Raw genomic sequence first — 17,792 nt, 5'->3', positions numbered from 1 at the left:
ATAGTTTTTATTTTCCCATACACATTTTTTCTATTCTTCAGCCCAATGATTAAAAAATACCCCCTACTTTATCAAAGAAATTAACTTCAGCAAGTTTCCTTTATTTTCCAAAACACAGGAAAACCAGGAAACAATGTTCAGGAAACATGTGATGGTATTTCCATTTAAGTCACAAGAATGTGTAATGTTACACCAGACAGAAGATTTGCACATGAGGCTAACGTGTTTTTCACTGACTAGATCTGAAGTTAGAAGTGAACCAAGTTCATCAACCACAGTTCTACTTCACATCCGACTTTTAAGTTGCACAGACATTTCAGTAATGGAGGAGAAAATTCTGAACGATCTCTAGGCCTCTGAACATGCCCTACGCTCTAACATGCCAGACTTGGCCATAAGATAAGTTACAGCCCCATTTAAGAGTCAGACAAAGAAGGTGGCAGGTGCATTGGTTTCCCCAGGCATCATCTGAAAATACCCAATAACTGAAGACATCCTGGTAAAAGGTATCACAATGTACTCACTTTAAAACAAAAACCACTTATTGCTGCGTGAGTTTGTGCACTTTTTTAAATTTCAGTGTTTGACTCAAGTAGGGGGAAGTGTACTAAATATCACTTTCACCCATGTGGAAGTATTCAGGTCCCACATCTCAAAATCCCTGAAACCCATCCTATAAACCATAATCAATTAGCACGCCTATACCATCTCACATGACCTGAACAGAAACAGAAACCAGAATATATACCACCTTAACTACATCACCATGTGATGAAAGAAAAAGAAAACATTAATCAAGTTATTATATTACTATTTTGATTTTTTTAGTTGTTATTTTTAAGGACCATGTACATAATCCTCACTGAAGAATCAGTATACGTTGTCATCACTACCTTCTCCTGCAGCTGAAGAGTACACAATATTTTATCAGCACATATTCTGAAAAGCACAGCTTTTACAGTTTTGACTTCAGCATCCAAATTCTGGAGAATTATAAAATTTCAGAAACATCCTTTTGCATTTTGTATTCCTAGCTCAAGATCACTGACTACAAAGAGTGCTGGTACTCTGACCTATGATGAGGTGCTCTACTGTTAATTAAATTGCTCTACAATTCCCTCACCTAATTGTAGCTAGAATTCCTCTCCTTGGAAAGACACCTAAACATTTGTAGATACAGCTAATAATTTATTCCTTCACTCTATGTAGCCCTAGCCCTGTAACTCCTAGGGTATCTAGAAGAGCATTATATAGGACAGTCAAAACAGAGGTATGAGGTATTCTATTCGTATTCAAATACCTTCTTTATCTTGCTAGGTAACCTTAAAAAAACCAAAGTAGATAAAGGAATTATGTCTCAAAAAAATCTGTCTGCTCAGCTTTCTCATTCCCTACATTAATCTCCTGTGAAGAATCTGAATCTACAGCTACGTCTTTTATAGAAAAACAAAGATTCACACTAAAATACTTTAATAGGATTTAAAAAAAAAAAATTTAAGTTTCATATTTTTAGTGTATCAGTACACCAGTGAATCTAGTAATTATGGATTAAATGGAATTTGTATTTCACTGCAGTTTACTACCAAAAATACAAGAGGGTCATATGTACATAAGTAAGAGAAGTAAAAAGAACAAAATATTTTAAGTAACAATTTGAACCACCAAAGCAAACAAAGACAAAGCAGCTACAATTACCAAGGAAAGTTTAAGCAGTACCAACCAAAAAATACCTCTCCTGCTTTATTGTTAAAATAACCATATTCCTCAGCATAGTGCAGAAAACCACTGCAATATAACAAATAATTACACTAAACAGACTCTTGCAGGAAAGCAGTCTTGAGTTAAAGGCCTAACTCTAGATTCAGAATTCAACCGGACACTGACAAGATCTGAGAAACAAAATGTGTGAAAAAGCGTGAATGTATGTATGTATGACCTGAAAATAGGAAAATATAAACAGGAATTAGCTAATTAATTAACTGAATAACTGTCAATTATTTTTCATTAAAAACAGGCTAAGTATCAAAAGACTTCAAAAAACAATCAAGTTGACAAAAATGCCTAGTATAAATTATTAAAAAAGCCCCAGAAATGAACCCTAAACTATAAATGGGAACTTTACAGTATTAGCTAAACTTTTGCGTGACAAGCTCAAAAATCTACATTGGGGAAATATTTACATGGCTCAGACATGAATATATACACAGTGAAATCTCAAAAAGCTAAACAGAAATGTCAATATCCAAGATTCAGTAGACTGTCATAATTGGCCTTTTTAATGCAATTGGTTAACAAAAGAAGCTGAACATGCTATTTTTTTAATAGTAGAGAAGACAGTAATAGTGATTGGAAACTATTAAAAAGCCAAAGTAAAAGCAGAGTAGAAAATGGTTTCTATCCTTCAAGCAGCAGATGCTACAGCTTATAACCTTGAGCAGCTCTGTGAGCTCAAAATGTCATTCCAGAGGGACTGCATAACTGTAATTACCACTTCTGTTATGAACTTGATATACAAAATGTTCTATGCAACACAGCCAAACTCTGCTAAGCTTAATGACCAGTTCATCTCAAATTCAAAAATTAGTTGCTTTAGATTCAGCAGCAAAGGATAAGAAAAATTAATGGAATGGCATAGTTAGGCTAAGTACTGCAGTTCCTTAAAAAAAGATTATGAACTTGGGGTATTCCAGAATGGTATTATCAGATACAATCATCAAAATAAAGTAAAATCCTAATAGCAAATCCTATTAGGTGGGAGAACAGTCTGTCCAGAGAAATGCTGGTCCTGCCACTACTTTAGCACTCAGGAAGAAGAGTGTTTTCATGAAGAAGCCTGCAATAGCAAGGGTACAAATCTTTTCCATGTCACGGGACTATTTTCTGTAACCAAATTAATGCCAGGCCTTTTTCTGAATTTTGTCAGAAGCAATCCACTCAATGCACATATAAATTTGTTTATCCACCTTAGAATATGAAGGACTTGTGAAAATCACAAATAAAAATATGAGTTTCCCTGTCTGAAATGCAGCTTTCATGTTCACTATAAAATATCTTTCCATTTGGTTAATGGCAATTCCTCATTATTGAAAGCTGCAAAAAAATGAAAATAAAGAATAGCTGTTACATTTTATATATACAAACAATAAAGAAGATACTTTTATATATTTTTATAAAACCTCATAGCATTAGATAAAAAGAAAATATTGGTTTTTTGTAATTTTTGCTACTCTATTTAGTAGATTTATTAGAGCAAGAGAATGAGGCCTAAACGAGGTAAAGGTCCTTCTTTAGTTCTGATCATTATCTTAGACAATAAAATGTGACCTTGAAAACACTTCTAAAAATTAAGAGAATAAATATGATGACCCAAACCAATATCAAAAAAACCCAGTGCCCCAGTGCTTTCCCATTCTAATTTTACTGACTGATTTTTCCAGAGCATGTAGAATTCAAGCAGATACAATCTGTATTTTCCATGTGGTTGCACAGGATGTGCTGTATAAATGGTTATAGAACAGAACAGGGGAAAAGATCAATTATGTCACTGATCTGTCTTATGACAGCAAGGATGCCAAAAAGAGACATCTGGGACAAAAGGTTTCAGTAACCCAATCACGAAATGCTATCAGGCCACTATAAGCATCCTTTATTTCACTTATTGTATGCAGTCACTGAAGTTTTCTACACAGACTGGTCAAAGTCAGAACTGCTAGTCAATTCTGCCAAATCTCTGCAAAATTTTAGTTAATTAGAAATAAAGGAGAGAGGGATATAGATGTTCTATGGGGTTGTAAAAAAACAGCAGAAAAAATGAATTCTTGCAAATATTTTTTTTTCCTCTACACTGTCCCCATTCTTTTTAGACAAGAGTAGAGAAAAACATTTAGAATTGCATTTAATGAATTCTATATTTTCAGGCATGGGTTAGAACTGCTATTTCACTTCAAACTGAGAACACTTATTTTAAAGCTTTAAGCATTGTTTTAAAAAAGCCTCTCTCTACTGTAACAATAGTTAAAATGTCCACTTATATAAATGCATACAAAAATCACCACTTAAAATACATCTTTAAAATGGATTGAAGGCAAATCTACAGTGAAGGCTGAGTTTCCCTCCACAGATGAAAGCTTTTCCATATCTCAATTTTTAGTAAATTTTTAGTTTTTAAAGAGAAGTCTGTAATTGGTGTAACTGCCAAGTGCCTTCATGCATCCTGTGTCAAAAGCAATAACATGCAGTGCTTCAAAGTCTGGAGACCAAACCCAAAATTTTCACAATTACAAGATGAAGAAGGCTTTATATTCACATTTAATTTTAAACAGAATTTCAGTAGACCAAGAGGAGAAACTTAGGTTTTAATTATAACTGTTATTTAAATAGTATCAGAGATCTTGAAAAATGGAGAATTTATTTTTTAAACTATATGTGAAATTGAATATATGCTAAACACTTCCCATTCATCACAAACCTTTTTCTTCTTCCTTGCCTTTTCTCTGCTTGCTCTACCATGTTTTCTAATATTCCTTTCAATTAAATACACATGCAGAACACTGAACAGAAGAAAAGAATGTTACGGATCATTGAAAACAGCATCAAGAGATAAAGTAAAAAACTACGGAGTATTCTTTCAATTTTGGAGCAAGATCTAGGACAGCAGGTTTTGCTGCCTCTAGGTCTGAATGGGTGAGAATTGCTACCTTTATGGTGAACCACTACCAGAAATTAGATGGGAAAAACATTTTAAAGTGGAAGATGCTATTCTGGCTGCAACATGGTAATAATCAATAACTGCAAATAAACACAATAGGCTCACTAGGAAAAGGAAAAGAAAAACTCATGGTGCAGAAACAAGGGGATAGTGCCAATGTATCCCAGTTAATTTGATATAAAACAGGTAAGTATGATCAGGACTGAAGACTCTCTCATAAAAATTATCACATTTAATACTTTAAGCCTTAAAAAAATATACAGCTGTTTCTTTTTAATTTTAAAAATAAAAACCAAACAAACAATAACCTGTTCTTTACGGTCATGATGAGTACAAGAACTAACAGGGTCAAAAACGTAGGCCATGAACACCCAGAAATTTAGGTTAGATCTTTAGGGGAAAAGAAAAAGCTAGAAGTTGTAGAGTCACCACTAAAGACTTTGGTGGCACATCACATACATATTTGTCAAGAATAATAAAAGTATGGCTGAGCTTTGGGATAAACTATCAATTAGATTGTCCTTCCAACTCTATCTCTCACAATTTCTCACAACTGTCATAACTTCTACACTCAGCTGGGGAAAACAGACTGGGAGAAAAAGGTAAAGACCTTATAAATATGGTTTAAGGTCTTTACCTTAAAAAAGGTAAAGAACATTATAAATATATGAATCTTGAAATCCTTCAAAAATAATCAGGGCAAACTAAGATATCACAGAACCTTGCCTTACAGAAGAGTAAAATTACTACAATATTTTTATAAGTCTTCAGCATCTTTTTTAGTAGACTCAAGTTCAACAAAATACTTCCACCTGAAGAAAGCTTGTATCTAAACAGATACCGTCCCTGTGTCAGATTTAACAGTTATGACAAACTACCTGCAGAAAAAGTTACTCCAATTGCCCAGCAGTGATTTAACTAAGCTTCTGAGCCACCCACCTGAAAGCTCAAAAATAAACAACATCCTCCATGAGAAATGCTTTTAATACTGCAAATTCAGTGTTCTCTTTCTATGTGCTTCAATCACAGGAAAATCTATAATAGAAAGCCAAGCAGTGTGTTTCAAAATTAATGACTCTGATTCCTTTAATTTTTCTAATAGTTTAACCCACCTCAAATTTTTATAAGATATATAAAAAGCATTGCAAGAACTGGGAACAAAAAATGCATGTACATTAATAGAATTATATAATCTCAAATGTGTGGAAAGAGTTAATTATTATTTCTCTCATTATGCATACAGTTTCCAAGAGAATAGTCCTTCTTCAGTGTCTTGTTGATACTTCACAATCAAGAACTTTTATTTACTTCACTTTAAATAAAGGTACTCTTCAGTACCCAAATTAAAATCATAAAAGCAGGCTTTTCAAATCTAGTTAGCTTCTAAGTGTGAGCTATGTGGAGAAGCTATGGTGTTGTTCTTCATCTTATTTCAAATTAGACATTGCAATTTTTTTCCATTTATCTCCTCACTTGTAAAGACTGTCATGAATGTCCATAATATGGAAGAGGTACAGCAAGATTAAAGCAAAACAACAGGAACGGTTGTGTGTTTATAAATTCATTAAGTCATTCTAAAAATGGCTTCCACAAAACCAGATGACTAATAATCTAATTCAAATCTATTTCCAAGTAACTTTTTAAATTCTTGCAGATTTAATCAAATTTAAAACCAACCTAAGCACTTTTCAGTAATTTGCCAGAGAAGACAGTTTCTTTAGTTATCATTAGGAACATTTTACTGTATAGGACTATGTGTTTCAGCAATTCAAGGACTTGCACATGTTCTAAATACAGCTTTAATGCAGTATTTCATAATCAACACAGAAATTTGTGACAATGTTTTCCAGTATCCCTTGTTATTTTCTCTGCTAGCATCAAGTCCTTCAGAAACATCTAATATCTTAACTCGGTCCTCTCCTTCCTGCAAAGGCATCTCCATCTCTTCCATGCTCATACAACTGGTCAAGACACCTCCAATCATTCAGACTTCATGCATACTTTTCTGTGTAGTCAACACTTAAAAACATAAACTAATAAAAAAATAAATTCATTGTCTTCACTAAGAATACTATCTTTCCTTATGATTTAATTCCAACATCTCAAGTTCTTGTAATTTTGAAGTACTTTACAAGTAATCAAGTTTTTTTTTAAAAAAAAAATATTGATTGGGAAAGCAGTTTCTTCTCTCTAGTCCTTTACCTCACTTTCTGGACAACCATGTCAACAAACACACACACAAAGCACAGAGAAAGCAGGAAACTGAGATGTGAAATGATTTTATCTCATGAGATATACATTTCAACATTAGCTTTTCTCCTACAGTGTTCACTTTGAAACAATTCAGAGTGTGTTCAGCCACTATTCAATCTTACCAGCGTCTATACAATCTTACCAGTCTTTGTATAGAACATCTTCAGTTCACTTAACACATTTAACTTCCATCACTTTTACCTGTTACCACTGTGCTTCTGGACAGTGATGTGAACAGCAGTGACCCACAGCACAATAGCCTGCACTCTTTCAATTCACACAATTTTCCCCAGAACAGTTTTAAAATGTTACTTCCAAACTACTTACTGTAAGTACAAGTTTCATTTTTCATATACAGATGTTTTCCTCATTATATACATTGGGTAAACTACTACAGCTTTTAACATGAAGGTTATGGGGCAAGAAGAGTCAGACTTTAGCTCAGAACCATACAACACAGAACCATACAGTGTATAAAACCCTGAAAAAAACCAAGTTACACTTTATTTTAAGCTTGCATTTAAAGGGAAGCAAGAATTTACAATATTGTAAGAGTTTCTATAAAGATGCAGTCATAGATACTATGTCTACATAAAGTAAAGGGTTTGTCTGTATGAGCAGTCCATTGCCTTAAAAGCAAAACATTAAACAGGAATGAAAAATGGCAGCAAAAAGATCCAGATGACTGGGATGTGTTAGTTTAAATCAGTTAAAAGGAAAACAGAGTAACATGCTTTACAGAGGAGAAATACCTGCTTGAACTGTAATACCAAATAGGTGCACAAACAAGCATTTCCATCCTTTTATGTACGACCTCCACAGCAGGACTGGGAAACTTTCTAAAAAATAGTTGCACATGTCCATTTTAATTTGCCATTATTTACTTGTTAGGAAAAGGATCTCACTTAAAAAAAAGATTATTTCAGCTATCTTGGTAGCACAGCTGGCACTCCACATGAAAGTGTCAACAAAAGTTGCAGTGCCAGCACATCGCAGCAAGAGAGAATCAAGTGTCAAACATTAAACACATTTTATTAGGAAAACCTAATAAGTAAAAGTTTTGAAAGGAAGTTAGTTATAGCAGCAGAAGGGCAACACATTTACTGCTTACTCATTCCAGAAAGAGTGGAAAAGACAATGAATGCCTAGATTGAAGGTGTTAATTTTTCACAATGACACCCAAGGGATTTATTTCAATGATCAGATTACTTATTTTGGTAAGACTAGAGTAACACCATTATTTAGATACTTAAATAAGAATTTTATATGCTAACTTTGGCTTTGTAAAATCATAGAATATTGTGAGTTGGAAGGAACATTGAGTCCAACTCCCAGCTTCACACAGAGCAATCTAAAAGTCAAACCATACACAGAAAAATGCTGCCCCATATGTCCCCTGAACACCTACAGGTTTGAGGCAAGACCACTTCCCTCGATACCTTGTTGTCTGCCCAACCACTCTCTCAGTTAGGATCTCTTTCCTAATATCACATCTGAACTCCCCCTGAAGCAGATTTAAGCCATTCCTTCCACTCTTGTCACTGGACACCAGTTGTTTTACATCTTTTGCCTACAAGCCTTAATTACCTACATAGCTCTTTAAAGAAAAAACAAAACAAGCAAAACCCAAAAATTTGGACCATCCTTCACTTTGTCTGAGCTGCTAGTTCAGAGAAAGAATCAGCTACAAAAACTCTACAAAGTTTGGTTAAAAGCTAACTCCTCCCATAAATGAAGTTATAGCCACCCTGTAGAGACACTACTGGGTGGCCTAGCACTTGGTATTCAAAAGCCTGGCCTGAAATCTAGGGCAATCTAGGAAGAGAAGCATACGCAGCTCTAGCAGCATTGAAATCTGGAAAAGGCAAGTATGTACACTACACATTTTTGCACACTTCCCTATTTAAATAAAAAAGTTGGTGAGGATAAGCTGTTAATGTGAATCTGAATTAAAACTGCTCTTTCCTCCACGTCCCTCTTACACAGAGGACAGCTCGAAGAGAGCACCATCACCTACACCTGCACTCACACACACACACACACCTGCTGCCATCGATTTGATGCTAGTTATTAACTCCGGGAATTTCGTTCCCTTGGCACCACAAACACGGGGTTTAACTTCCATCTCCCGCGGGCTCCTCGCCCCGCCTGGCTGCCAGGCCCCCCTGGGCCAGCGTGCCGGCAGCCCAGCCCAGCCCAGCCCAGCCCGGCGCTGCCCGGCCCGTGCCCTTTTTGCTTAGAACCGGCCATTCCAAGGCCCACGACAGCGCAGGGCACGGGCCTGGGCACGGACAGCAGACTGGGCACCGCGATGCCGGCGCTGCTCCCTGCGCTGTCGCTGCCCTGGAAACGCCGCCGCCGCCGGCCATCACCTCCCGAGCAGAGCGGGGCAGGGGCACCGCCTGCCCGGCGTCCCCCGCCTCACCGGCGCCCGCTCGGGGCTGGGGAGGGAGCGGGGCCGACGGAGCGCGGGGGGCGCAGGGCGGACAGGGACACGGGGACTCCGGAGAGGGAGGCAGCGCGACAGGGCACCCCCGGCCGGGCGCGATGGCGAAAGAAGCGAACGTCTCTACCTCCTTCTTTTTCTGTCCTCCCCCGAGCTGTCCGCAGAGGAGGAGCAGGAGCAGCAGCAGCAGGGGGAGGCAGCCCCCGGCCGGCAGGTGCGGCAGCGGCCGCCCTGCCCCGGCACCCAGCGCCATGTTCCGCCCCCGCCGGCGGCACCTGCCGCACCGCCACGCCGAGCCGGCCCGCGCCCGGCCAATCGCAGCGCCCCGCGGCGCGGCGCCGCCTGGGAAATGTAGTTCTGCGGGGACTGCAGGGCTGGGTCGCGCTCGGCTCTGCGCGGGTGCCGCGGGCAGCGCTGCGGCTCTGCCCGCACGGATGGTTCTGCTCGCTCAGGGGGGCTCTGCCTGGCCGGGCTCAGCTTCACTGCTGCTCCGGCTGCCCGCAGCACACAGTGCAATCCTGGATGGAGACTGTAAAAGTGGACAAGAAAAAGCACCAAAAAACCTCACCAAAACCTGACCCAAACTATAAAGACTTCTTTCTCGTATGTTTATGCACATACATTTTTCAGATTTCATTAGGCACGCACAAAGCCAGCTTTGCAGAAAATAATATTAATGCAATATGCTGATACAATTAATTCGAATTTAATTCCGAGAGCATTAACTGTGCAGGTCTAAATTGATATTCTGATTCACGATACAGTCCTCAAATCAGTGATTGTGTATTTCTTGAAAGTGCACACTGCAGTGCACAGGATAGGTAATGTTAAATTAATGAGCACATACTTCTCTTTTTTCCCCTAGAATTCCAAGTACACTCTGTGCTACATTAGTTACTTACACACAGCTGTGCTGAAGACTCAGAAAGCAGAAGTATTAATTTCTATGGAGATCTTGCTGTATCACTAGAAAGTTTTGTGCATTTTATAATAGAACAACACAATGAAATAGAAAGCTGAGGCCCCAAGAGCACATTTTAAAGTATCTCCTTTTTATGGACAGAGAATTTTTAGGTGGTATTATCATAGTATCAGGTGCCAGTCTGATGACACAGCTGGCATCTGAGCACTGATCAGTTAAGACATTAAATAGGCCATTTTTCTCTCTTCAGTGAGATTTGCAATATGTCTTTCAGAAGTTACATCTATCCCTAGGATTAGTAGAATGTATTCAAATATTCTACCAAACACTTAATAAGTTCAAGATAGTTCAGAGCATTTGCTGTCCACATCCATCAGATTCTGACCACTGTTGGGCAATAATATAAACCATAAAATGGTATTCAACCATGACATTGGATTACAGAGATTTCCAAGACCTCTGCTCTAAAAAGACAGGATATATGTTGATCAGATCTGTGTGTTTTTAAAAAACATCTTTTCTCCTTGTCTTTGTTTAGGTAGGATATAAAAATGTAGTGGGAATTGAACTGGAGCAAGAGAGGCATATGTTAGTTACTGTGCTAAAAAATAAAATTTCATTAGAAGATCTCAGGCCACTCTTGCTAAATCCAGAAGCTGATTTCACTGGAACCTTGTTTGAAAAATTCTTGGTATCCTCCTGAGCCTGATAAACTGTAGACCCTTCACATTGTTGCTGTATGAAGAGCATAAAACTACTGAGAACATGAAAACAACTGGGAGCTCTTTATTCCCTGAAAAGACTACAGCACCCATTTGACACAACTCAACTCTAACTGTCAAATTTCTTACACCTATTTTTAATCAATAACCTCAATTCTCAATCACCTGAAGTCCATACCTTAGCAGGAAACAGCAACATGGACACTTTTGGTTTGTTTCTTTTCTGTTCAGAGGTTCATATAAAGAGGAAGGAGTACAAGCCTGGAAAGCACTGCAGGGCTTGAGAAGGTGAATGTGCTTAATGTGAAAGATTACATGAAATCTGACTGGTTTACATTTGCTGTGTTATTGTTCTTGAGAGTTAGCTCTGTTAATAGACTAATGAGGGGAACGGGCATTCTTACCATAGAAAACAGAACATTTGTGGGTGCTGAAATGCAAATGACCTTGGGACAGCAAGGGAAGCCCAGTTTGGGTAAAAGTCTTCTAAAGGCTTAATAAGAAAAAATGTTACCTATGCATGTCTTGTGAACTTGAATTTTCCTGTGAGATGTGTTAAATAAAAGTGTTGACAAGCCTCCTGTGAGGTGGAAGACTGCCTTTCTTAGTGTCACAGGAGCCCTCCTAAGATGTAGTAGAATAACCAGAGAAGAGCTGTGGGAATTGCCTAGAGGGGTTATCAGAGCAAACACAAAAGCAGTGTAAGGCTCAGATAGCAGAGACGGGATGAGTTCAGGAGCAGACAATGGAGAGAAGGTACCTAAAACAGCAGCACATGAAAGGAAGGGGCAGCAGTAAGCAGGTGCCCAATAAGTGGCTCTGGAGACAAGCAGTGTTGTGAAGCTTGGCTAGGGAGGATGAAGTGAAAAGCAGCTAACATGAACAGGACAAGCCAACAGATCACTAACTCAGAACAGACCTTGCAATCCAGAAACATTTAAAAAACTGTAAAAACTGAAGAGAGCTGCATGAAGAGCATTAGCCTAACACTTCCCTAGGAGAAAAAAAATAAAATCATTAACTGATTAAAAGCATTTTAATAATGCTTTGAAAACTAGTTATTCCTATCTTGCATGCATACGTTTTTGTTTTTAATAAGAATATTTAGTTATTGATTCATGAGTGAAGAGAATCACCTCACACAGAACCAAAAAGTTTAATATAAAGATCCAAAGATTTATGGGTGGAACTCAAGCCAGTATTTATTTTCTTTTCAAGCAGTCTCCTTAAATTTAAATCTGACTTTTGTTATAGCCCATCAAGTGCTGACAGAAGACTTAAACGAATTAAGGTTGGCCATATACAGACATATAAAAAAGTTACTGCTCTGATTGTCAGGTATTGTCATTTTCCAGATTTAATTGGAGAAATTCCTACAACCCTACAAATGTTTCCTGCAGCAGTACAGCATTACAAGCTCCAAAACAACAAACTTATTCAGGCATTTTGATTTTTATGCAGCCCATCTATGGAATATTTACATACAGTAGCAGCCTGGCCCATTGAGAGAAATGTCATGTGAAGCTTATATGCTTCAGCTTCATGGAAAGAGGAATTGCATTTGTCAAGTACAAGTTAACATTTGACTGACATGAAATGATACAGTTTGGTAATTTTACTGAACTATGATGAACCATATTAGCTCTGGGAATGCTTATGTGCTTCCTTCAAACTAATGATGCTAAAATATTTTTATGCTTGTCATTAAAACTGCAAGGATATTAAAAAAAATAAATTAATTTTATCGTGACCTGGGATCAAAATAAATAATGTTTCAGAACTCTGCAAGAAATTCAGACTTCTGTTCTAATTCCTGCATCTGAAATTTGTAGAGATAATGAGCTTGCAGACTGATTCAAGTTAGCATAATCCTGCTTCTAAGGAGATAGGTGTGGTGTGTTGGTGATGATACAGGCAAAGTGTCAAATGTGGTAGTAAGGGCTTCCTCAAGAGAATATATTACAAACTTCTGGACAAACACAGTTTCTTAAGGAAAATCTTTCACTACTGTTATATATGGTCATTTAACAGTCACAAGTCAGAAGTCGCAAACTTTAATGTTGAAAAATGGATTTTCTCTTACAATAAAATTTAAAGATATCCTCTTTTGGCTTTCAGCCGTCAACCTTCAGAGAGCCCTTTTTCATTCAAGCCCCATTGATCTCTCCCTACCCAATGAGCCACATCACATCCAATCCAGGTCTGAAGGGTGGTGAACTGAGTTATATATTCTCTTTCTGCTGGTGAAGATGAAGTGTGCAAAACAAAACTTAAGAGTTGCTGAGTGAAGGTGCCTCCCAGAGAGGCAAGGTGCCGTTAATCAATGGCTGTCGTTAACAGGACTATTACTTCTCACAGATGTGCTTTTCAGGATGCTGAGGCTCTCGGGTTTTGGCATTGCACAGCTCTTGATGCATGCCATTGGGAAAAAAACCTGCTCATGCAAATGGGTGGGGGTAGTGTAGCAATTGCTGATTTCTGTTCTGAGCTTTGTTTACTCTCCATAAATAAGATAAAACTGCCTAGCTACCTGTCAGCCATCCCAGCTTATCAGTTTATGAAGTGACCTATTTCACCCCATCCTTTTTTGGGGGGATGAGGGGGAAGAGAAGAAAAGGAAAAAGGGAAAGAAAAAATAAAAGTAAAAAGAGAAAAAAAGTGAAAAAGGAAAAAATAATCTTAATAAGTTTAAAAAAGAAATAAAAAAGGCAACAGTCACCCAGGCTGGTAATGCTGAAAAATACCATCCTAAATTGAAACCAGACTAACAATTTTAGTCATCATGTTTTGTTCCTGAACAAGACACACCAGTCTCTTCCTTAGGAATACAGCTATAGTAGTTGCAACAAAGCACACTGTGTTTGCTTTTGCAAATAAATTTAATAGCATGCTTTATGCCCCTCATATAAAAGATAAGTACTATGAAGCCAGATTGACTAGAAAAGCTCATACCAACTTCACTATGTTTTTTTTATTTCATTTAGTATTAGTAAACTTCTTATTTGTGTATACAGTTTCTGTTGTAAATATTTCTATTGTCCTATTTCACTGACTTTAACAAAGAATCCAAGAAATATTGGGCAAAAAATTATTAGTTGGACTTGAATATTCAACATGAAATAATTTACATCTACACCAACACTCCATACAGCTGAAACTATTTTTTGTTTGTAAACTTTCCTTTTGCTTTGTTCATAAATTGCTTTCATAATATTATGATGAATGCATTGCATGTTATCTTGGATAAACAAACACATACAGAATAGAATAATCCATATAGTCAAGGAAACTAAAGCAGCAATCTTAGCATAAAAAGAATTTTCTTAGGATATATGTTATATTTAATAGTTTAAACTTTTACGTAGATGCATACTTAAGGTATCTATCATGTCATGTTTGTTTTACTGTTATCACAGCAAATGAAAAAAATATGGCACTCTTTATTAAGTGCTTTAATGGGAATCTTAAATTGAATCATCTCTCCCAGTTAGGGGGTATTCAAAAATAAGAAATGCCAGTGTTCTTTAGCTCTCTATTAATATAATGGTTTAATCACAATTTAGGGTTTATAAGCATGAAAAGAATAAAGTATCTTGAAAAATTAATCCCAGCAGTCTAATTAATCTAATCATCACAAATTATATTCTCCATCAGTACCATATTTTCTAGTACACAAAGATATATAAGAAGTGCAATTTATAGCTAGTCCAATAAACAATCTGCTTTCTATGTTACTGAACTGTTACTACCTCAAGTATCATGAGGTGTGTCGGGGTCTGTTGACCTTTTTGGACAATGTTTTTTGAAAAGACACTTATGAGAGCCAAATCAGCATTGTAGTGTGAGAACATATCCAGGTTGAAAATGTAAAATATTTTAAACTTTTTTTGGGTTGACCTTGGCTGGATGCCACTGTCATTGCCCTCCACAGCTATAGCAAATGGCTCATGGGTCAAAAGAAGGGCAGGAAGAGATCATTCACCAGTTCCTGCCACAGGCAAAACAGACTTAGAGAAATTACTCCCATTTATTACCAACTCACTCAAGAGTATGGTAACAAGAAATGAAACCAACCCTTAAAAATACTTCCCTACCATCTCTCCCTTCTTCCTGGGCTCAACTTCACTCCTGAATTCTCTGCCTCTTCCCTCCAGTGTCACAGGGGCACAGGGAATGAGAGCTGCAGTCAGATCATCCCATGTCTCTGCTGCTCCTTCATCCCCAGGAGGAGGATCTCTCACACTATTCCCCTGCTTCAGGACCCTCCCATAGGAGATCATCTTCCACCAACTTCTCCAATCTAAATCCTTTTCAAAGGCTGCAGTTATTCACAAACTGCTCCAGTGTGGGTCCCTCCCATGTGCTCACAAGTTCCTGCCAGCAAGCATGTTCCACTGCAGGCTCCTCTCTCCATTGGCCCACAGGTCCTGCCAGGATCTTGGTCCTTTGGGCATCCACCTGCTCTGGCAAAGTGTCCTCCAGGGGCTGCAAGTGGATCTTTGCTCCACTGTGAATTTCCATGGACTGAAGGGGTACAGCTGCCTCACCATGGTTAGTCTGTTCCCAGATGAAAAGATAAATCAGAAAAAAAAAAAAGTCATACTTGGTTTGAAAGCCGTTTAAACATCATCTTACACAAAATGTCTTTGGTCTGTGTTAGGTTCTATGGTGACAATCTTTCAGCTAATTATTTAATACATATCCATATAAATGTAAGTACCCAGAGAAAAGAGATTCAGCTCTGGATTAGGAAATGCAAATCAGCTTCAGGAATACCAGCAGCAAAGCTAACAAGAGATTAGCATAGAAGCTGCAAAGCTAACAGGGGATTACCTTTCAGAAGAGCTTACTAGTTTATCGTCATGAACAAAAAATATAACAAAAAAGACATTAGAGAACAAGAATAACTATGAAGAAAAACATTCAGGGAAAAATTATTAAACTGTTCCTGCAGTGAATACATGGCACTATATTTCTGACCACAGGCCTGAACATACACTTCACACTAGACCTTCTACCTCCAACAAGGTGCAAGTGAACGGTGCTTTTTAAAGCAAGGTACTTGAAATTAAATAAATTCCAAAGCCTCACACAGATTATTCAGAAGCTGAGTTTCAAGCATGTTTCTGTCCAGAGATAGCAGGACTCCCATTGTAACCAGATAAAATGGGTTTGCCTTAGAAAATATAAGGACAGTAGGGCAGGGACCTTGACTGCTTGGCTGATACTGCTTCTGTTTCCAGCACACGCACACATACACAACGTATATATGTACAAGCCTAAATAACACATCAGTAAAAACAAGGGTGTACTGTTGAGAGGCACTAGGTACAAGAAGTTGGAAGGTTTGTAGAAATAACAGACCATATAAATAAAAGTTAAAGCAGTGATGTCCTAGGGAATACTGGAAATTGTATTAGTGCAACTAAAAGTTGTCCTGAAATGTGAAAAATTGCACCCAAAGTTTATTTTGCCCACAGAATAGTAGAACTTTGGTTATTTCACACTATTCAGTTCTATTTTAATATGTTCACACTATAATTATGTCTCACTTAAAAACCCCAAGCTCAGTATGCTGAACTGTACTATCTGTCTGCATGGCAAGTTTAAAAAGACTGAGAAAGCTGAATGCAGTTCCGATGAGGTCTCATCTGAAATCATTATCAAGGTTTTTCTTGTAAGTTGAATGCTTCAACACTGTCTCTGTTTCAATGGGAGCAAGCATTTGCTTTTCATTACCTCTGTTGCATAGACTGGGCAACAGACACCTTCCTGCAAAGAAGCTTAGAATTCATCGGTTTTGAGAATATCAGACATACCCAACCTAACTCTCCTACTCTTACCTGCTCTGGTTCTCTATTAAATGATTGGTTTGATCTGCTTTTTAAAATTTTAACTGTCAATAATTGCATGATTTCTGTTCTGGAAGTAACAGGAAAGTTATAACACATAAGAGACCTGAAAAATAATTGTAGTGAACTTCAAGTCCTTTCCTAACCAACAAAAAAACTGCAGTCCCTTAGAAAGTTAAAGATTGCTAAAAATACCTCCATACACTAGCAAATTAAGTAGGAAGCCTTCTCTATGTGAAACTGGGAGTATAGCTAAAGCATAATAAAAAAATTATTAATATATTAATTTGTTACAGTCTGTCCCTACCAGAGTGGATACATATGAAACATTGTGCATATTCATTTCTGTCTAAACCAACTATTTTGTCCTTAACTGTATGAGGACTTAACTTACTTCATATGTGTAATGAAAAGCACATAAACTTTTAAACACGTTAAGTATTTACATTTCGAGGTCTTGATCCCATTCTTTCTCAGACTGCAGACAAAGCAAGTAGAGCACCATGCTGTATCCCTTTCAGTAAAATTCATGTATACATCTCTGATAGTCTGGACTAAATCCACACTGAAGCATTTCTTCTTCACAAATATTTCAATGAATCACATCTGTTACAGATGAATTAGCACCAGCATGAAAGGATATTGAAGTAAATCTGTGAGCATAGATCTCCAAAGAACTTTAACCCAATGCAAGAGGCAAATTGTTTACCATCCCTGTTTAGTAGGCTGTTCCCTACTTAGTAGGCTGTTGTTACATTGAAATCGGACAGGTGTAAATTAACCTTATCCACACAAATTTACTTGAGATGCTAGATTAATTAAATTTTCCAATTTAATTATGCTGACATTTTATTAGTGGCAAGCATATTGCACATTATTTCACTGTTGG

General features: G+C 37.5%; 1 protein-coding gene across 1 annotated transcript in view; it reads right to left on the bottom strand.

The window, feature by feature from the left end:
* TUSC3 (tumor suppressor candidate 3) overlaps positions 1 to 9,685 on the bottom strand; it is a 107,583-nt gene extending 97,898 nt beyond the window's left edge. The window contains exon 1 of the mRNA XM_059844763.1: positions 9,535 to 9,685. Within this exon, the coding sequence (XP_059700746.1) occupies positions 9,535 to 9,660 (126 nt within the window). The 5' untranslated portion in view covers positions 9,661 to 9,685. The remainder of the gene's footprint in view (positions 1 to 9,534) is intronic.
* Between the last annotated feature and the right edge of the window lie 8,107 nt (positions 9,686 to 17,792).

This window comes from Haemorhous mexicanus, chromosome 4 (assembly GCF_027477595.1).
Source record: "Haemorhous mexicanus isolate bHaeMex1 chromosome 4, bHaeMex1.pri, whole genome shotgun sequence".
NCBI lineage: Eukaryota > Metazoa > Chordata > Aves > Passeriformes > Fringillidae > Haemorhous > Haemorhous mexicanus.
Note: the sequence above shows the minus strand (reverse complement) of the source record. Positions and strands in the feature narration are given on the sequence as shown.